At 35.5% G+C, this 22,744-nt stretch overlaps 3 protein-coding genes across 3 annotated transcripts; 2 read left to right on the forward strand and 1 right to left on the reverse strand.

Annotated features, from left to right (window-relative positions):
- Window positions 1-11,083: 11,083 nt before the first annotated feature.
- LOC124845850 (uncharacterized) lies at window positions 11,084-15,902 on the forward strand. The gene is made up of 5 exons (XM_088106635.1): window positions 11,084-11,790; window positions 12,294-14,089; window positions 14,281-14,463; window positions 14,570-14,741; window positions 14,831-15,902. The coding sequence occupies exons 1-5, from the start codon at window positions 11,226-11,228 to the stop codon at window positions 15,667-15,669; spliced, it is 3,555 nt and encodes a 1,184-aa protein (XP_087962761.1). The 5' UTR covers window positions 11,084-11,225; the 3' UTR covers window positions 15,670-15,902.
- A 1,764-nt stretch (window positions 15,903-17,666) lies between these two features.
- LOC124845852 (peroxidase 5-like) lies at window positions 17,667-19,064 on the forward strand. Its single transcript, XM_047323039.2, has 4 exons — window positions 17,667-17,898; window positions 18,014-18,205; window positions 18,282-18,447; window positions 18,520-19,064. The coding sequence occupies exons 1-4, from the start codon at window positions 17,683-17,685 to the stop codon at window positions 18,930-18,932; spliced, it is 987 nt and encodes a 328-aa protein (XP_047178995.2). The 5' UTR covers window positions 17,667-17,682; the 3' UTR covers window positions 18,933-19,064.
- A 417-nt stretch (window positions 19,065-19,481) lies between these two features.
- On the reverse strand, window positions 19,482-21,188 carry LOC124845853 (nascent polypeptide-associated complex subunit alpha-like protein 2). Its single transcript, XM_047323040.2, has 4 exons — window positions 21,008-21,188; window positions 20,825-20,924; window positions 20,105-20,223; window positions 19,482-20,018 (listed from the first exon to the last, which is right to left on the reverse strand). Exons 1-4 carry the CDS (start codon window positions 21,107-21,109, stop codon window positions 19,671-19,673), a joined length of 669 nt encoding a protein of 222 aa, XP_047178996.1. The 5' UTR covers window positions 21,110-21,188; the 3' UTR covers window positions 19,482-19,670.
- Between the last annotated feature and the right edge of the window lie 1,556 nt (window positions 21,189-22,744).

Genomic DNA, 22,744 nt, shown 5'->3' on the forward strand with positions numbered 1-22,744 from the left:
ATAAACAACAAAAACAATACGACGGTACATCATTAGAACCACTAATCAACAAAGATTTCTATAGAAGACTCAGACTCCATATGCGAACTAGAAATATTCACATGCACATAAAAACATACAAACTATGAAAAGAAGCAGAAAACTAACTTACTACATTTGAGAAACCAATTAGATGAAAGTGAATATCTTACCTTAAAGATTATTTTCAAGATCTCCCATCTTCAAACAAATGAGAAAATGGTTAAATTTTTTGAAGAGAAGATAAATAGCTCTAAAAGGAAATAAGTTTAGAAGAATAGTGCAATATAAAATAATGAAACTTATTTATAAAATTCTATTTATATATTAAACTTTTATTATTAAATTAATTGAATCTCGTTATTCTATAGCCATTATCCATTCTAAAACATCACTTTCTATATTTTTACTTTCAAGACTTTTACACAAAGAAGAATCTCAACACTAGATAAAATTAAAAAAAGAATTACACTCCACTTTAACATTTAAAATCATGAATCACATAAATGTTAATAATTAGAATATTAATAGAAGAAAAATTCACATTTATTGAAACAGAAGTAAGAAGTGAAACTTACAATAATGTATTCTCCATGCTATCTTCTGGAAATATTACCACAAACACTTAACAGTTTCATTAGTGTTAATTTTCATCTAGTCAACATTAAACATCTAAATAACTTGGTGTTACCTAACTTTGTTTTAGACTGAAAACTTAACATGATTTATCATCCTACTCACTTGCAAATAAAATACTATTTGCAACATTAAGAAATTGTAGACCATCATTGAAAAAGAGAATAGGACGAAACCAATAAAAGCTCTTAGAAGTCATGACCAAATCTTAATAGTCGTGATGCACTAAAAGAAGATATGAAAACTGTTTTCCTCTCTTATTGATTTAATAAAGTACACATGATATGAAACCAAACATCCTTATTCAAAGAAATTTTATCATGCAACAAGTTCCACAACGAACGAGTTTTAGATATTCACTCATCAAAATTTTCCAAACAACATAATTATGAAGTGTTTGAAAAAAGTTCCAACCACTTTTTCACTATACATACCTAAATTATCCAAAGACAAATTAGGAGCTTTAGAGATAGTCAAAAATCCAACTCTTTAGATTATTAATGACTTGCCAAAAAATTTCCACATTGTTATCATATATTTTTTTGGATAAAAATATTATATATTGATTTATAAATGATTGTATTTTGTATAGTTAAATATTAATTTATATTTATTTTATCATATATATATATATATATATATATATATATATATATATATATAGATAGATAGATATTGAACCATGTTTTTTTTAGAAAAAGTTGAATTAGACTTTACAGAAAGATTTTATTTTATTTTATTAAGTTCCAAAAAGGTTTCATTTACTATTTTATAACTTAATTTTTATTTCTATTAGCTTTTGTATTGATTGATTTATATGTATTCTGTAACATCCCAAAATACAGTAATCACCATAAATCAGAATTAATTACAATTAACAGTAATCACAAACAGTCTTTGTATTAAATCAGATTCACAAAAGCCTAAACGGCATCAGTACAGGGAACGCTTAAAAACGCATACAAAGAAAACCCAAAACGGACGTTCTTATATGCACAAAACAACGTACGCAAAATAGGGGGATACATGATTAAGACGAACGGCCTTACAAAATACTTGGCCGAACGTTCTTTAAGCACTAACATTTACAGTTCCTATTCTAACGAGCGCCTCTAAGGCTCGGCCTTCACTTCAACCTCTACCAGATTGGCTTCATCCAAATTTTCTTCTTCCAGCACTTGCTCAAGGGATGCACCACCATCTGCTCACATCCACAACGGATGATCATTGCATTTGGACAAGACGGATATACATGAACAGTAGACAACACAATGGAAATGCAAGGGTAAGCTTATAATATTTAATTTATACAATCTACACATACAATTACATTTCAAAACGCACATACAACATGTAATTCATCAAATAATAATCATAGAAAAATGTAATATAAGACAGACCGTCCGGACTGTATGAACCATGTAGTTACAAGCGTCCTTGCACCCGAGTGGTGTAGTAACTGATCAAATCTCCCAGCTGCCACTCGAGGTTAACCCTATCTGCCCGAAGTACTCAATGGACTAGGGTCTCCTGCCATTCCCCCGCATGAATACCCCCTTCTACTTGAAGAGGCGTATCACGGAATATCAGGATGGACTGCGAGGCTTAACTTATCCAGGTTCATACTTTACCATTCAATATTTCATATTCAGCACATCTGAGACGTTCCTCCTTGGAACGCTCGTTAAAATCCACTTCCAATTATTCATTCAAAATATCATTCGCCCATAATAACCAGTTCTCTTTATTCACATTTTCATTCAGTGTTCCATTCTCTTAACATTAACAACATGCATCCTTTAATCAATTAAAACGAATGTATTCCAGTTTGTTTGACCACACGTTTCTGAACAAAAGAAACAAACTCTTTTCCATTTACGGACGTTAAGAAAAACTAACATATTTAAATGAGATTGAATTTAGAAGATCAGTATAATACTTAGAAGATTTGGAGTACAAGAACTTTATGTTGAATAAAGAGGATAAATACCTTACAAAATGACTTGGATAAATAATCAGAGTAATTGTAAATCAGAAAACAACACTTACTGTCAATGACCGAACGTTCCATAAATAACCGTGGACGAACGCCAGATACGTTCGCTCAGAATTCAATAATAAGGACGAGCGTTCAGTTATAAAACCGAACCCTGCTTGGACGAACGCTGGGTCAATGACCGAGCACAAATCAGAACGACCACTTCGGTATAAGACCGAGCGCCAATTGGGACGAACGTTCAATATAAGGACGAACGCTCTGTAGAACGAACGTTCGACATAAGGTCGAACGACATTAAGGACGAACGCTCGACTTAAGGCCGAACGTCATTGAGGACGAACGCTCGACTTAAGGCCGAACGTCACGTATTTATAAAGTTTCAAATATTTATCTATACTGAGCTGAACCGAACGCTCATTCACAAAATGGGGACGCTCGTTCTCGAGCAGAATTCTTTCCAAATGAAAGAATTCCAATCTAAGTTATTTTAATGAAAACCGAACGGTCTAAGACCGTACAGTGACGAGCGTCATTTATCAAAGGGGATGATTAAATTTCAGATTTTTCAACCTTAACAGACTTTTCCAGATTTCAAATTTTCAAACTTTATAACTTTCATTCCAGATTTAATTCACCTTAAACATCATCATCATACAGATCTCAACATGTTAATCATTCCCAATATACAATATCCATTCTTCATTCATACATAATCAAATCAACATGCATTTCAAACCACCAACAACATATATATTCCATACAACCAGTGATCGTTCATGACAAATAAATCAAACCAGAAACCATATCAGATCTCAGTAAACTTTCATAACAGCTAAATCTTCAGATGTATCACACATGCAAATCAAAGCATATAACATACCGTATAAATTAAACATATAAGCTTCCCTTACCTGGATAACAGTGAACGTTTAACAGTATAATTTGAATCTGTCCAACTATGGCTTTCTACCCGTTAAGCTCTTCCTTACGCTCCTTAACTAAGTCTAACCAAAAAAACTCAGAAACTCAGATTTTATCCTTGCATGCAACTGAAACAGCGTTCATAGTAACTCCAGAACTAAGGTATGGCTGGGTAACTTACCGGTTACAGGATCAAAAGAGGTTCGGATCAAAATGGAGCTTACTGGCCCGTGAACGTTTCTACGGTTTCAGAAAGTTGATTGGAGTTGAAAGAAGTGAGTAATGGTAGAGAGGAGGTGAAGGTTCTTGGAGAGAAGTTGGAGAAGATGAAGGGGTGAGCTTCGTGAGGAAGAAGGTGAGTGGCGAGAGTGAGAGGAAGTGTTTTTAGAGAAATCATTTTCTCCTCCCACGTCAAACGGTCCTGCACTCACTTACTGCCACCTGTTTCCCACTACAGATTTCCTAAGGTTCTAAAATGACACATGGCAGGCTTGCATGCGGTGCAAAGTGGGTTTTTAATTTCCCTGAGCCGTGATGTGGCGTGTATTAATGGTGATGTAACAGGGATTTGCAGTGCTAATTTTCTAGGGTCTCACATTCTCCCTAACTACAAAAATTTTCGTCCTCGAAAATTGGAAACTTACCCATAAATAAGTGGGAATACAAATCTCTCATAGCATCCTCCACTTCCCAAGTTGAGTCACCAGTCTTAGCGTCCCACACTATCTTCACTAACCGAACGTCCTTCCCTTTGTGTAGCTTTGTGCGAACGTCTTCAATACGGACTGGCTGTAACTCCAGCGTTCGATCTGGACGTAACTGGATGTCCTCCAACTCCAACACATGAGAAGGATTAGCTATGTACTTCCGGAGTTGGGAAACGTGGAAGACTGGATGAAGATTTGATAGTTGAGGAGACAAAGCTAGTTCATACACCACTGGTCCGATCTTCCTCAAAATCTGGTACGGTCCTATAAACTTAGGAGATAGCTTCTTTGGACGAACGGTTTGGTCTACTCCAGTGCTCAGGTTGAGTCTAAGAAATACATGATCTCCTGCAGCGAACTCCAAAGGTCTTCTTCTTCTATTCGCATACGACTTCTGCCTGCTAAGGGACGTCTTCAGCCTTTCTTGAATTAACTTCACTTTCTCGGTAGTTTGCTGGATGAGCTCAGGTCCAGTTAGCACATTCTCTCCTTCCTGGAACCAACAAAGTGGTGTGCGGCACTTACATCCGTACAGAGTTTCGAAGGGAGCCATTCCAATGCTGGACTGGGAGTTGTTGTTGTAGGTGAACTCTACTAACAGTAAGACTTCATCCCAAACGCCCATGTGATATAGAACACACGTCCTCGAAAATTAAGGGATACTAAAGGGTATACGGGAATATTTTGTCTCTGCTTGCAAATCTTCAACTTCTCTCGTAATGTCGTCATTCTTCTCGTTCTAGACCACTCTCACCCATCTGATGGATTTTCTCTTGAAACACTTGGTTGGGGTATCTCCCATACGTACTGGTTGGATCTATACAATTCGGTATCCCTAAATATGAACATCTTCTAGCTCTAGCAAATTAGACGAGTCTCCATTATACTTCCAGAGTGATGATGCGTGAAAACTAGATGATGATTCGCTAATTGAGGAGGCAATGATATCTTCATACTCAACTCGCCAGATTCTATTTAAGATTTGATAATACTAATGAATTTGAGAAACAGCTTTTAAGGCACACGGCTCTACCTACCCGCGCGCGTCCTTAGTGAATATTCAAGGCTGACTGGTTCCAACTATACCGAACGGAAAAATTTTGGTAAGGCTGAATGGTTATGGAAAGAGAGTGAACTACAGAAGAACTCTGAAGTAAGTAAACGGTTGATAACATTTAAATAAGGAAATCATGGCTTTGAACGATTGATCGATCGGTAACCTAAATACCGAACGAGAAAAACACTATTAAGAAAAGCTACAAGTCTTTCAAGAGGAAAATAATTAATATGGGAGTTGGTTTCTATTGTAGTCGAGTGTGAAACAATGAAACAGAAGAAACAGCGAGACAGAGAAGAGAAACACCGAAAGAATAATATGAATATCGTGGAATAGAATTATTAATGAAAAACAAGATAAGGTGAACTATATATATTTGTATAGTTAATCCAAATAAAGGACATAAATAACGAGTGCTAAAAAAAACGAACGAAGCCGAGCAGCCAAAAGATCGGAACGTTCGTTCATAACCGAACGCTTAGAAGAAAGAGAACGTTTGTCAGATGAAAACCGAACGATTAATCACAAGAAACGCAATGAATAAAATATAAGGCTGATTCTAAATGACAGTTACTGTTTGAAGAAGGGGATACAAGGAATTCCCGAGTGGTTTAAAGGAAGTATCAAACATTTTAGATTTAGGCAGAGAGTGGATTTTCTTGGTTATTGGAGAAAAATAGACTTCATCTCTGACCCCTATTCGATTCAAAACGAGCATACTTCCATGTCTTCATGTTTTTGGGTTGTCCTATCCGTCCGGCCGTTCGTCTGAAGTAATAAGTTGAACGAATCCTAAACTGGTTACCCAACTTACTCTTAGATGATTGCACAGATCCAAGAGATGAAATGATAGTCTCTACCTGGATTGCTACTAAATTGTATTCTAAACAATCCAACCACTTCCCGGCTGTCCTGTGAAACCAATCCTTATCATTAACTTCTCAAACTGATAACTATAAAACGAAAATTCTTGTTCAATCTACTCTCAGTAAATCTAGTAGTATCTTAGAATTATTACCGATCGGTTCTACCGAACGTTTCACTCTCTATACTAACGTTTGTATCCTTCCTTATAATATTAATTCCTGAAATTCTCAACGAGACCCAAATTTCGGTTTATCACTGCTTACACCCGTCTTAGTGTTTGCACATTGTTTATCCAGTAATTCATACTTCGAACGATTCTACACTTAGCTCTTATTGTTCCTAACATTCCTAGCAATGCTCTCACCTGTTTCACTCTGACTCATCCATCTTGTATACCAAGAAAACGAGAGTACTATATAACGAAATGTTCGCTTCAATTAAATTAGTTATTGAGTTCCATCCACTCCGCAATTGCTACTTTGCAATAAATTACTGATGTTATCCTAACATATGGTATTAGCGCAAAAAGAGATTTAACTTTTAGCTAGCCTGGGCGTCTCTTCCGGAGAACTCTATGATTCAAATGTTTATCATTACCGTTCTGTTACCCCCTTACTACCGAACGATTTAGTTTAATAGATACGAGCGTCAACACTCCAGTTTTATGGAGTATATCCTAGATCAGTCAATTCCAGTAAACAACACTCCCTAAAATAATAATTAACAACTATTTCACAGGTTAGATATCCAACTAACTCAATTGTTAGTACTTTCATCCCTAGATCAAACGACTCCCTTATCACAACAATTTAAAACCATGTACGGCAAGACCGTTCATACAATAAGTAAGTGTGGTTGTTGAATGTACCTAAACTTGTTGTTCCAGCGCCTGTCATGGCCTAATCCCGACCGATTGTTTGTTCGACCACGCCCCTTGGTTGATTTCTTTCAGCATCTAGAGGCGTCATCACTGCTCGTCCTCCCATATTACACTCGCGTTCTAGATGACCGTTTCTCCTACAACGAGTGCATAACTTCACTCCCAACAACTTAGGACATGATGATCGGTAGTGTGGTCCTCCACACTGAAAACACTTCACTGCCCATTGATGTCCAGACCGATTGGCAGCAGCTAACGATTGCGCCTGAGACCCACTAGAAGTAGATGGTACTCCAGTACGAGCGTAAGGCGTCCTCCTAGTCCTTCTTGAATTTATAATATTCCTAGTGATTTCTATGATCTCCATCAACTGTCTTTGGGTAGCTTCAGAGTGTGCCCTCGCAGCCTCCAGACTCTGCAAGGCGACCGTGTTTTGCTGTATCAAAGCAGCGTTCTGCTGTTGAAGTGCCTCTATTACGGATTCCAATAGCCTGATGTGGTCTGATGCATCACGCTCGGCAGGCTGAGGAAGTGATCTTGGTGCCATTTGTTCTCTCTGATAAGCAGAGAAAATAATCATTAGTTAAATTCGGACGGTTTGACACTCTCTTCAAATGAAACGTTGAATACGCAGCACAAACATAGCATGCTCATAACCTACAGTGTTCCTTAAGGAACAAAACTGCTCTGATACCACTAATGTAACATCCCAAAATACAGTAATCACCATAAATCAGAATTAATTACAATTAACAGTAATCACAAACAGTCTTTGTATTAAATCAGATTCACAAAAGCCTAAACGGCATGAGTACAGGGAACGCTTAAAAACGCATACAAAGAAAACCCAAAACGGACGTTCTTATATGCACAAAACAACGTACGCAAAATAGGGGGATACATGATTAAGACGAACGGCCTTACAAAATACTTGGCCGAACGTTCTTTAAGCACTAACATTTACAGTTCCTATTCTAACGAGCGCCTCTAAGGCTCGGCCTTCACTTCAACCTCTACCAGATTGGCTTCATCCAAATTTTCTTCTTCCAGCACTTGCTCAAGGGATGCACCACCATCTGCTCACATCCACAACGGATGATCATTGCATTTGGACAAGACGGATATACATGAACAGTAGACAACACAATGGAAATGCAAGGGTAAGCTTATAATATTTAATTTATACAATCTACACATACAGTTACATTTCAAAACGCACATACAGCATGTAATTCATCAAATAATAATCATAGAAAAATGTAATATAAGACAGACCGTCCGGACTGTATGAACCATGTAGTTACAAGCGTCCTTGCACCCGAGTGGTGTAGTAACTGATCAAATCTCCCAGCTGCCACTCGAGGTTAACCCTATCTGCCCGAAGTACTCAATGGACTAGGGTCTCCTGCCATTCCCCCGCATGAATACCCCCTTCTACTTGAAGAGGCGTATCACGGAATATCAGGATGGACTGCGAGGCTTAACTTATCCAGGTTCATACTTTACCATTCAATATTTCATATTCAGCACATCTGAGACGTTCCTCCTTGGAACGCTCGTTAAAATCCACTTCCAATTATTCATTCAAAATATCATTCGCCCATAATAACCAGTTCTCTTTATTCACATTTTCATTCAGTGTTCCATTCTCTTAACATTAACAACATGCATCCTTTAATCAATTAAAACGAATGTATTCCAGTTTGTTTGACCACACGTTTCTGAACAAAAGAAACAAACTCTTTTCCATTTACGGACGTTAAGAAAAACTAACATATTTAAATGAGATTGAATTTAGAAGATCAGTATAATACTTAGAAGATTTGGAGTACAAGAACTTTATGTTGAATAAAGAGGATAAATACCTTACAAAATGACTTGGATAAATAATCAGAGTAATTGTAAATCAGAAAACAACACTTACTGTCAATGACCGAACGTTCCATAAATAACCGTGGACGAACGCCAGATACGTTCGCTCAGAATTCAATAATAAGGACGAGCGTTCAGTTATAAAACCGAACCCTGCTTGGACGAACGCTGGGTCAATGACCGAGCACAAATCAGAACGACCACTTCGGTATAAGACCGAGCGCCAATTGGGACGAACGTTCAATATAAGGACGAACGCTCTGTAGAACGAACGTTCGACATAAGGTCGAACGACATTAAGGACGAACGCTCGACTTAAGGCCGAACGTCATTGAGGACGAACGCTCGACTTAAGGCCGAACGTCACGTATTTATAAAGTTTCAAATATTTATCTATACTGAGCTGAACCGAACGCTCATTCACAAAATGGGGACGCTCGTTCTCGAGCAGAATTCTTTCCAAATGAAAGAATTCCAATCTAAGTTATTTTAATGAAAACCGAACGGTCTAAGACCGTACAGTGACGAGCGTCATTTATCAAAGGGGATGATTAAATTTCAGATTTTTCAACCTTAACAGACTTTTCCAGATTTCAAATTTTCAAACTTTATAACTTTCATTCCAGATTTAATTCACCTTAAACATCATCATCATACAGATCTCAACATGTTAATCATTCCCAATATACAATATCCATTCTTCATTCATACATAATCAAATCAACATGCATTTCAAACCACCAACAACATATATATTCCATACAACCAGTGATCGTTCATGACAAATAAATCAAACCAGAAACCATATCAGATCTCAGTAAACTTTCATAACAGCTAAATCTTCAGATGTATCACACATGCAAATCAAAGCATATAACATACCGTATAAATTAAACATATAAGCTTCCCTTACCTGGATAACAGTGAACGTTTAACAGTATAATTTGAATCTGTCCAACTATGGCTTTCTACCCGTTAAGCTCTTCCTTACGCTCCTTAACTAAGTCTAACCAAAAAAACTCAGAAACTCAGATTTTATCCTTGCATGCAACTGAAACAGCGTTCATAGTAACTCCAGAACTAAGGTATGGCTGGGTAACTTACCGGTTACAGGATCAAAAGAGGTTCGGATCAAAATGGAGCTTACTGGCCCGTGAACGTTTCTACGGTTTCAGAAAGTTGATTGGAGTTGAAAGAAGTGAGTAATGGTAGAGAGGAGGTGAAGGTTCTTGGAGAGAAGTTGGAGAAGATGAAGGGGTGAGCTTCGTGAGGAAGAAGGTGAGTGGCGAGAGTGAGAGGAAGTGTTTTTAGAGAAATCATTTTCTCCTCCCACGTCAAACGGTCCTGCACTCACTTACTGCCACCTGTTTCCCACTACAGATTTCCTAAGGTTCTAAAATGACACATGGCAGGCTTGCATGCGGTGCAAAGTGGGTTTTTAATTTCCCTGAGCCGTGATGTGGCGTGTATTAATGGTGATGTAACAGGGATTTGCAGTGCTAATTTTCTAGGGTCTCACATATTCCATTATTTAATAAATTTATTTAAATAAATGGTAACAAAATCTATATATATATATATATATATATATATATATATAATCTATAATTACTATTTATTGCTTAGTAACCTCATTATTTATTGTTATTTTATCTTTGGATTTCATAATTATTTTTATAATTATCTTTTAATATACTTTTTATAAATTTAATAAAAAACTAGTTTAATAATAATTAGAAGAATTAATTTTTATTTGTTATCAACTATTCAATAACCTCCTATAATAATAACTCCAAAAATAAAACTTTTAATACAATATAAACATAAATGTAAATTGAATATTAATATTATGATATAAATATAATTAAATGTTAAATGTAATAAGTATAAGGTAATTGCAAATGTAATGGAGTAATAAATAATAAATATATTATGTGAATGAAACAAACTTTAATATTTTAACAAAAAATTGAAACTAAATTATATTATCAAATTAATAAGATTTTGATAATAAAGAATATACTTATTTATTTAATTGAGTTGAATTACATATTCCGTTATAATTCCTTGTTTTCCGCCATCTTCACATGTTATCTTTTCAATTTTGTACCTTCTCATATAATTTCTGTTTCTCATATAATTTTTTTGTTATAAATTCTGAATTCTGCTATCCCAGCTTTGAAAATTGTTTTCTTTTCCACACCAGTAACTGTAAGTTAATTCTGAACCAGTTTGAAGGATTGTTCATGACAGCTTAATCTGCAAGCGATGAAGGGTGTTGGGGGATCGAATCCTTATTTCTTCTCACCAGTTTCAAGTTTATCAGCTTTTGCAGCGCCGTTTAGTGTCAATCCTTACCCTTCCTCCGATGTGTTGTCCATGGATTCAGGGACTCACACAGACTATTCAATTGAATCCGAAGTGTCTGCGCCTCCAATTCACTATCAACCTTACGGGTACGATTTCTTTTCGAACCCCGTTAGAGAATTGGATTCCACTGCTCAGTACCCTCAACGGGGTTTTCCCTCTTATGCTGCAAGATCAAGTTTGGTAGAAGCCCAACCGTATCATGTGCCTTCTGCAATTCATGATCACTCTTCTTTGGTGCCGCTTTATCACTGGTCTTCTCTGACCTCCCCTTCGGATTGGCCCTCTCTGGAGGAGGCTAACAACTTATCTGAATTAGGGTTTTCTGGTCAAAAAGGTGTTTGCTGGGAAAGGTTTTGCGAGTTCAATGGCAGTGGTAAAGGGAAACAGGTTGGAGTTGGGAGCAGCAGTCTCCCCTCAAAGGCTGTTCCTGGCTTGGTAGAAGAAATAATGAACCACAAACAAGGTATTTTGTTTTTTATTTCCCTTGTATTGATTTTGTTTTTTCAATTTCTATTGCCAGATATAGACGTGCTCAGTCGATTTTGGTTATGTAAGGTGTGTCTGATTTCTGTGTAAGGTGTATCTGATTTCAATGTTTCTGAACAGCCCGTCGAGAAAGTTTAATGTAGTCTTCATGTAATTTACTAACACACTTAAAATCAGTCAGCTTATATTGTTAATACTAAATTATGTAATATGATATGATATCTTGTATACATAATGCATGCATATAATACAATGTAAGTATACGATTGTCTTGTGTCAGGGGATGTTTCAAATGAGAAAGCCTGCAAAATGTTTTTGGAATGAACATTTTTTTATCAGCTTTTGGAATGAACACATCTCATACAACAACGTTTGTGAATGAATATCTGTTATATGTTTCTTGTTAAATTGGATGGTGGTAAATGGGAAATCAATTTCTAATCTTTTATATTGAACATAAGTCTTTTTTATTGCATGCAGCAAACGGAGAGGTGAAGGACTCTGTTGGTGGTGAGGTTTCATATATTACTGATCGGGAAAACTACATGCCTGCAATTTCACGTCCCTTACCTGATACATCTAGCTGGTGGGGAAATCTCAAATCTATGCCAGTTGAATTTCTAGGTTCATCTTCTCTGCAGTCGCCTTCAATGCCTGTGGAAACACGTCATGAGACCCCTTTGATGAAAGCAGTTGCTGATTCAGGGAACAATCACCTGTCAAACATTGGTTCATATGACAAACACTCAAGACATATTGATAAATCTTCAAAGGTTGATACTGTTTCTTCGATGCCTAGAACAGGTTTGATTACAGATATGAATATTGATGATATTATATCAGATCAACATGTTGGGTACAGTAGTTTCTATAATACAAAGGAGGCTTCTGTCAGGCCCTGTCCTGGAATCTCTGGTTGCTTCGACTCAACTCATATCCGTGGCCATCTAGGAAGAAATGAGCCTTCCCCATCAAACAAAGCAATGGGTTCAGACAAGACTGTTTTGGGGGATGATTTTGATTATATATTTAGAGGAAGGACTGAATATCAAACCCCTCATGCCAATATGAATACTTCAAGCTTAAGACCTTGCACTATGGAAGATGTCAATGTTGAGAAATCTTTTGAGGGTGGTGACCGATGCAATCCTGCTGAAGACTCACCTTGCTGGAAGGGAGCTTCAGCTGCTCACTTTTCTTATTTTCAACCTTCTGCGGTCCTGCCTCAAGAATATGTACACAAAAAAGAAAGCAGCTTTGGTCCCATCATTCACGAGTCTCAGCATTACCTGCTTAATACAGATAGCAATACAAAAAAGTCAGCTGAAAATTCAAATGGCTATCAAGGAACAGGTTCTTCAGGTTCTCCAAGGAAATTTTCAGTAACAAATTTTGCTTATGACGATTTTAAGTTGGGTAGTGCTGTGAATGGTGGACCTTTTCCATTTAATCCTAACTGTGGTTTTGGGCTTCAAGTTCTGGATGTTACTAAAATGAAGGGAAATAGTTTGCCAGCAGCCAATGCAACCAATTCTGAGTCTGGATCTTCTCAAATGGAGTATCAAGTTGCAGAGAATAACAAATTGGTGACACAAAAACAGCACACATCATGCATAGGTGATGCAAAGGCTGGATGCAATTTGAATAAATTCTTGGAACATGGTGCTACACCTTCGGTAGTAAATACCACTACTACACCTTCGGTAGTAAATACCACTACTACACCTTCGGTAGTAAATACCACTACCGCACCTTCTACTACACCTTCGGTAGTAAATACCACTACTGCACCTTCTTCAGTAGTAAATACCACTACTGCACCTTCTTCAGTAGTAAATACCAGTACCACACCTTCAGTAGTTAATACCACTGCCACACCTTCAGTAGTTAATACCACCATTGCAACTTCTTCATTAGTAAATACCACCACTGCAACTTCTTCAGTAGTAAATGCCACTACTACATTTTCTTCACCTTCTTCAGTCGTAAATACTACAGCTACGCCTGTAAATACAGCTGGGAGAGTAACAACTGAAAAATTAAATGTCCAAATGCTGGTTAATACTATGCAAAATTTATCAGAATTGCTCCTTTACCACTGCGAAAATGATGTCTGTGAATTGAAAGAGAGAGATTGCAATGTCCTTAAACATGTGATCAGTAATCTTAATACTTGTGCTTTAAAGACTACTGAACAAATTGCCCCTGCACAGGAATGTCTTTACAATCAGCCAGAAACGTTTAACTGTGCTAGAGAATCGCGTGAGTTTCACCAGGTATGATGTTCTTGTTTCTTATATTCAATAACAAAGCAGCTCTATAAAGGATAGTAAACACTTTTTCATGGCTTGAGTAGAAGAAAACTTTTGCTCATTATATATATATATATATATATATATATATATATGTATATATATATATATATGTATATATATATATATATATATATGTATATATATATTCTCAGAATGCAAGTTTCAAGAGGGGACAATTAACCAAGCTTGGACCAGAGATCTCTAAGGTTGAGAATCCACTTGTTTCGGATGCAAACTTGCATTTCAGGTCTGCCAAACCCCTTTGGAAGCTTTCAAATTCAATTTCCTCAAGAAGGGGGGCTAGAGAAATGACAATGACTGATGGCATGACTAAGGTATTTCAGATTGTTTTATTTCTTACTAACACGTATTTTCAATTGGAAAGAGAGAAAATACAGCGGAAGGGAAATATTTAATTACTGCGGGCATACCTTTTTATAGGATCTGAAAAGGACTCTTAATGAGAATTTCCACGATGAAGTAGCAGATCCTCAGGCAGCGTTATATAAGAATCTTTGGCTTGAGGCTGAAGCTGAACTGTGTTCTGTCTATTACAAGGCTCGCTATAACCAAATTAAGATTGAAATGGATAATCACTCTTACAAGGAAAGAGGTTGACATTTTCTCTTTATCTCAATATTCCTCATTCTTATAAATATCATGGAAATTTGTTTTATATTTTATCTTTTATAAATTTTGTAGAGATAGAAAATCAATCAAAATCTGAGGTAGTTCCGAATTTGAGGCAAAATCAGAGTTCTGAAACTAAAGCGCACAATTATCCGAACAGTGGTTCAACTGCCCTTAATTTGTCTGTCTTGGATTCTCCAAGTCTAGAGGGACTATCTTGGTTGAATTTTTTTACTGATGTCAACAAGCCTAATAATGCAATGACACCTGGAGGAAGTGGTGATGGGAACCTGGATAAAGCCATTAATAGTTATATTGTTTCATCCTCAAATGAGGAGCCTGAAAGAAATCATGAATCTTCTGTTATGGCCAGATACCAAGTTCTCAAAGCCCGGGTTGACCAGTCATGCATTGATACTACCAAGCCAGAGGAACTATCAGACATGGAAGACAAGTCATCACCTAGAGGGACTGATAATCAAAATGCAGTCAGTTTCTGCCAAGACTCCCCTATTCCTGAAAAAAATAGTACTGATTATGAGGCATCTGTTGTGGCTAGGTTTCATATTCTTAAATCCAGGCTGGAAGGTTCAAGCTCTATTTCTTTAGAAGGGAAACAATTAGACGGAGTTGGATCTGCTGACAAAGATATGGATGACACAACAGTTGCAAAAAAATCTGAGGGTAAAAGTTTGGACGTCCATGAAAATCCTGCTGACAAAGATATGAATGACACAACAGTGCATCTCGGTTCCTACATTGCCATGGACAAATCAATCCCAGAGAAGTTTCACCAGGATTTGGATGACAGTCAAGAAATTCAGCCTTGCAGAACCAGTGAGTTTCAACTTCCTAACTATTACTCTGATGGCTTCTCATCTGATTGGGAACATGTGGAGAAAAGCATGTAGGCCGTTTTGAAACCGTGATGAGTTTGGTTAATATGGTACAATAAATGTCTATACTTGAGTTGAGAACACGACTGAATAATGTTTATGGATTACATTTTCTTGTTATTTTTATCAGACGTATGTTACAGAATTTGGTCTTATCAGTCTTTGTTCTGTTTGTATATAACGATGTCGTGTTAAACAAGTGCGAGTGACTAAAATATCAAGTTGCCAAATTGCTTCAAGTTAATCAACCATATGGACCTTGATGATTTTTTTTTTTTTATTTCCAAAGAATATTTTGACATTGTTTGCTGTATAATTTGCTAGCTACGTTGCTAATTACTTTTCCATTCACATGTTGCTTTCCTAAGAAGCTGTTTGATCGATGCATAAAATAACTTGCTTTGGATGCAACAAATGTCTGCTTGTTCTGTTGCACATTTAGTATTTTAGTTTGAGTATTTGAATGCAATACTGAATTAGTGATTATAACGGGCGTACAAGAAAAGGATTTTAACGGCTTAAAATTCTTTCACTTTATTGTTGTGGTGTTTTCTTAATATTAAAATTGAACGAGAGTTCTTGTTGGAAAATAGACTAAACCTGTTTTTAAAGAATGTTGGCAACATTTTCTAAAAGCATGTAGCAAATTGAATACGTTTAACAGTACTGCGAGTCCTCGCATTGTCAATGTAAATGAATTTAATTTTCGAAGCTATTATCGCTATGGTAAGAGTTAAACATTGCGCTATGAATACAAGGTGGAACGGTTATAAAAGAAGGGATGATGCTTAAACGATCTAGACGCAAAAACCTTGATGGCAAAGAGATTCAAAAAGATATGCCATTATCATTATATATATATATTTGCGAACTACCCTGGTGGAATTTTGTGAAAGATACAATCTTACTATTAATTTTATAAAACTCACTATACTAAAATACGGTTTTTGACAACAATTATTTAAAGATCATGATTTCATCTTGAGAAAATGTTGATGGAGAGAATTCTAAATGTGTATAAGATCACTTTCAGCAATATGATAATTGAGATTATGCAAGATTATATACAAAAAAAAAAAAAAAAAAATCTTATTTGGTTTTTCTCTTTAGCTCTAAGTTTATATTTCCTTTGAGGTCTTCCTTCTAGTAGGTCTTTGTAGAGACCTTTGTAAGCCTGTGTTACCTATGAGAAACTATCAACTTGATACTGTCTTCCGAACAGTAACTTCTTGCCTCGAATAAATATGATTGTATCATTGGTCAAACATTTTTTTTTCTTCTAAAACGGGCAAAAAAATATTATAAAGTTTTTGGGCGTGACCATGACATCCCTGAATCTGCTCTCAATGGATTTTCAAACATGCAGAAAATAAGTGGATTAATTGAATAAACAAGAACATATGAATGATGCTTCAAAAAGATAGTGGTAGGTTATAATTAACATTCCCTCACGATCAAAGTTACACCTAATCCATGAGAAATAGTGGTTTAGAACATATAACTAATCTTAAAATGTGACTACTACCAATTTGTCTTGGAAATTGAAAGCTTAATCAGTAAATCATTCATCCTAATCCATGCCTTCTTTCTAGGAATATGAAAGTTGCTGTAACAACTACCACGTTGGCCTAGCATGTAAATTATGAAACCAATTTTTTTAGCCTATTATTTATATTTACCAATCCATTCAACTTAACAACCAATTTGGATTTACGTGCACTCTAGTCAACCAGAATTGATTTACGCACGTATTCCTCGTCCTATCACCGCGTGAAATCTTGAGAAGGGACATTATCAAACCACTACACTAGTACTCTGCTATAACTTGTTCTACTTGTCGTTTCTTATAGCCCCCCAGTCACTTGCATTCTTCACGATCACATTATAATAATAGTAATATTCCAGCTTATTGCCCTATCACTTGACACTAAGGGTAGAACAATGCTCTTAATCATTGCCTTTCATGTATAAATAGGCTACAATTATGTTGTAATCTTACTTAGAAAAAAAAACAATCTTAAAGAGAAAATGAGGTCAACAATGCTTAAATGCATAATAAGTATAGTGTCGGTCATATATTTGTTGAATCAAAATGCTCATTGTGAACTGCAGGTTGGGTTTTACAGCTACTCATGTGGTATGGCTGAGTTCATTGTCAAGGATGAAGTCAGAAAAGCTGTCAGTAATAATCCTGGGATTGCTGCTGGGCTTGTCAGAATGCATTTTCATGATTGCTTTATCAGAGTAAGTGATTATTATATGAAGCCATTTGATATTTATCCATTACTTAATATCAGTAAAATTTGCTACTCACCTTCTTTCTTTAGTAAAAACTTTTACTTGTTTGTTAATTTTTTAGGGGTGTGATGCATCAGTGCTTCTTGATTCCACTCCCTCAAACACTGCAGAGAAAGACTCTCCCGCAAATAAACCAAGTCTTCGAGGGTACGAAGTCATTGATCAAGCCAAGGCTAAACTTGAAGCAGTGTGTCCAGGGATTGTTTCTTGTGCTGACATTCTGGCATTTGCAGCAAGGGACAGTGTGGAGTTAGTAAGTGTCTGTACTTTGTTCTAGAAACATTTCTGAAAGCAAGGAAATGAACCTAACCATTTCTTGAATTATGCAGGCTGAAGGGCTTGGTTATGATGTTCCAGCAGGTAGAAGAGATGGCCGAATCTCACTAGCTTCAGACACTAGAACAGAGTTACCTCCTCCAACCTTTAATGTAAACCAGCTCACTCAACTCTTCGCAAGGAAGGGATTAACACAGGATGAAATGGTCACCCTCTCAGGTATACAAGAGCTTCAACATATGGTTTGCTTATAGCTTAAATTTGCTAATGGCGTGTACTTTGTTCATGCAGGAGCACACACCATTGGCCGCTCTCATTGCTCAAGTTTCAGCAAGAGATTGTACAATTTCAGTGCCAGTTCTAGACAGGATTCAAGTTTAGATCCCTCATACGCAGTATGGCTGAAGCGGAAATGTCCACAAGGCAGCACAAACCCAAACATGGTGGTTCCAATGAACCCTTCAAGTCCTGGAATTGCAGATGTAGGCTACTATGTTGACATATTAGCAAACCGAGGCCTGTTCACATCCGACCAGACTCTCTTAACTAATGCTGAAACAGCCAGCCAGGTGGAGCAAAATGCCAGGGATAGCTATCAATGGGCAAGCAAATTTGCTGATGCCATGGTTAAGATGGGTCAAATCAGTGTCTTAACAGGTAATGCTGGAGAGATTAGAACAAATTGCAGGGTGGTCAGTAGCTAGCAATAGTGGTGCGGGAAATACCTGCAGCAGATTAAGATTTACATATTTTGAGTCGTGTTTCTAGTGGAAGGTTTTTTCCTCCTGTTTGATTATAGAGCACGTAACTTTGCTTATGTTATATTTCTTTTTTCATTTTGTTCGCAAAACTAGCCTTCACCTGTCGCTGAATCAGTCCTCTCTGTTTGCCCCTAAAAATTGATAGCTTGTCGTGTGAAGTATCACAATCAATTTACTTTTGCGCATATTCCAAGATCGTCCAATCACAATGCCTCGCTATTGACAACCAACAAACTTTTCTTCTAAGCTATAGATATCGTTGAGGACAAATGCTAAATTAGTATATTACATGTTTAACAATACTTCTGGAAATAATTACTTGAATGTATGGTATCCCATTTCCAAAGGTATGGGACATGAGCCTTCTTCAAAAGTAGCAGGTATGGATCCAAATCCAATAAACCAAACTGTATATACCAGGAATTAAACATGCAACACTCAGGTCTAAACTCTCGAGGGCACATTATAAAGCTCAAAGAAGGCTATTATGAATAAAAACAACAAAATAATATGATCATTCATCATCATATAGTACCACAAATCTTAGATAGCAACAAAATTATAAGGTAAACACAACCATATGCACCAGTGATATGGTTTGAGTACCACAAAATAATAAGGATGGCATTAGTTCCAAAATCATCCCCAAAAATCAACAACAACAAAGAACATAAACAGAAGCTAAGTAGTGAGCTCCATGATCGCACCAACAATGTCCCCGTCGTGAGTCTTGAGGGCCTTGACAGCCTTGCTTCTAGAAACTCCTGCCTGGGTCATCACCAAATCAATGTCATGAGGTTCAACACCAGTCTCATCAACCTCCTCCTCTTCTTCAGGCTGCGCGGATGCAGCTGCAGCATCTTGGTCTTGTTTTGCCAGCACGGATCCCACATCTGGCATCCTGAACTGTTGAGCAGCCTGTGTCTGCAACTGAGAGCTCAAGTCCTCTATTTTTGCCTCCCCAAATATGACATAGGTCTCAGAATTTGGACTCTTGAAGACATCAGGTTTTGAGATGAAAAAAAGAACCTAATGCATAAAACAATCTGGTTAAAAGCCATCCATATCTCAGATAGATCACTGAAAAGACGAGAACAATATATACAATGACTCACATTCTTTGTCCTCTTGATTGTGACCCTACTAACACCACTAACAGGTTTCAATCCCAGCTTCAGCATTGCTTTTCGGCTCTTCTTCTCACTTCTGCTCTGCTTCGATCCCTCAGTACCACCTGCATCATAAAAATACATTAATTCAAGAGAATAGATCAGCAGATACAGTGTTGCAGTTGAAGACACAATAAAACAAGACACAATGTATTTTTCTTCTGGCCAAACCCTATAATTATATAGCCCTAACCTTCATTTCATAACACTGCACAACAATATACAACCACATAGCTCAATCCTTTGAAACAAATAATACAAGTATATATAGTTTTTTAAAATTTCTGACTAAACTACACAGTGAATACTCTAACTTCTGCGCTAACAACCTTGAGAGTTATTATTAGTTACAATGATTTCTTATTGGTTATTGTTTACATACATGCACGCCTATGAACTATGAAACTCATTGGTTTTCTCATTGAAAGAGAAATCTCAAAATGATATAAGAACCTAAAGCACAGAAATATATCAAACGGAGAGAAAAGTTGACACATTAAGTTCATTGCCAACAAAGATAATCCCTAACATTACAACTATAGTCTACAACAAAGCTAAAAAATCTATTATTCTCAGAGGTAAAATTGTAAATCTACAAACAACTAAATCCATTAATCTATGTTAACAGTGATACATATAAACATGGTGATTGAGAAAAAGGAAGACCTTGGGCGTCATCCTTGTCATCGTCCTCGTCCTCATCCTCGTCTTCGGTTTCATCTTTTTCGTCGTCCTTCACATCCTCTACGATGGGAGCATCATCCTCCTGAGGAAAACACAGATCGTTGAAGCGAATGAGAGAGAAAGTAAAGTGAAAAAATTGAAAGTAAATGAGTGAAGATGGGGAACCTGGGGGTGAGGTTTCTTCTTCAGGGCTGCCTCTTCGACGGAGGGCACTTGTGGCTCGGTTCCGGCATCGGCGGCGGCTTCAACAACGGGTCCCGGAGACATGGTTTTTGTTTTAGTGAACAAACACTCCACAGACACTGAGACTGAAAGATAGAAATGGCAGAAACGATAGATTCGATGATGAGACTCTTTTTCTGCTATTCATCCTTTCACCCTTCCTACCTCATGGGCTTTCGGGTTCTTCGGCCCATCTTTTCCTTGGGCTTTTATAGTCATCCATCGACCCATATTTTTAATTTTTTTTTAAATATTTATGTAACGAAATACATTTATCATATAACAAAGACAAATACTAGAAATATAGTCTAGTATTTGTTTGAAAATTTGAAAGCTAAAAACTTTGATATCATGTTCCATTTCCAAAATTACATTTTAATAATTTAACCAATAAAAAAATTATTTGATTGTGTTATTTGTATTCCTCTAAAATACAGTTAGCAACCAAAGTAAAGACAAATTTGAAATAAATACTCATAGATCTCATACTTTATAAAAGTACTAACCAATACACTCTTAAAAGAATGCCTTCAAAATTTACGTATTTGTTGACAGACAAAAATCATAGGTTAATTATTAGTATTTGTAACTATATCTATCCCTTATTTGATAAACTAAATGATGTTAATATTAATAGGAAAGCATATAGTATAATATTACAAATAAATTATGGATAACAAATTTCTGAAATGCCAAAAATGATTCAACTTAAATTCTGAATAATGTTAATATCCTTTACATGACAAATGAGTAATTTAATCCTTAGCTTTTAGAAGAACCAAATAGAGTTGAAGATTTAATTTCACTAGATAAAATAAAGTTAATTTACATAATTATAATATATTATAAAAAACAAAAAATGTAAATACTCTACAAATTAATTTAAAACATAATATTTTAATAAACTAAAAATTAAAAAAAAAATTGACCTTGTTAACGAATGTGACGTATCTGTTTAATATAATTAATTAAAAAAATAATATAATTAAATTAAATTAATAATAATTATTTTATTAAATAAAATAAAATTAATTTATGTATAATTATGTAATATATTATTAAAAAACAAAATATTTTATAAATTAATGTATAATATAATATTTTAATAAATTAAAAACTAAAGAAAACCTTGAACGGATGTGAATATATCGTGACATATTCGTTTAACATAATTAATTAAAAAATAATATAATTAAACTAAATTAATAATAATTATTTCATTAAATAAAATAAAATAAATTTATTTATAATTATGTAATATATTATAAAATAAAAAAAATTAAATATTCTATAAATTAATTTAAAATATAATATTTTAATAAATTAAAAAAAACTTGAATGGATGTGATATATCGGTTTAAATAATTAATTAAAAAATAATTTAATTTAATTAAACTAATTATAATTATTTTATTAAATAAAATAAAATTAACTTATATATAATTATGTAACAAATTTAAAAAGAAAATTAAATAATATATATATATATTAATTTAAAATACAACAAATTAATAAACTAAAAACTAAAAGAAAATATAAACTTAGATTGGTTGTGACATATCCCTTGAAGAATCTTTCCTTTAAAATGTTGACATCAATTGAAGGAAAGAAGTGAAGATGTAGGATTTTTTAAAATATAAAGAATAATTTTAAAATTTTAAAAAATATAACGGTAGAGGG

The sequence above is a fragment of the Vigna umbellata genome, chromosome 2 (genome assembly GCF_029865625.1).
Source record: "Vigna umbellata cultivar VRB3 chromosome 2, Vumbellata_1.0, whole genome shotgun sequence".
Taxonomy (NCBI): Eukaryota; Viridiplantae; Streptophyta; class Magnoliopsida; order Fabales; family Fabaceae; genus Vigna; species Vigna umbellata.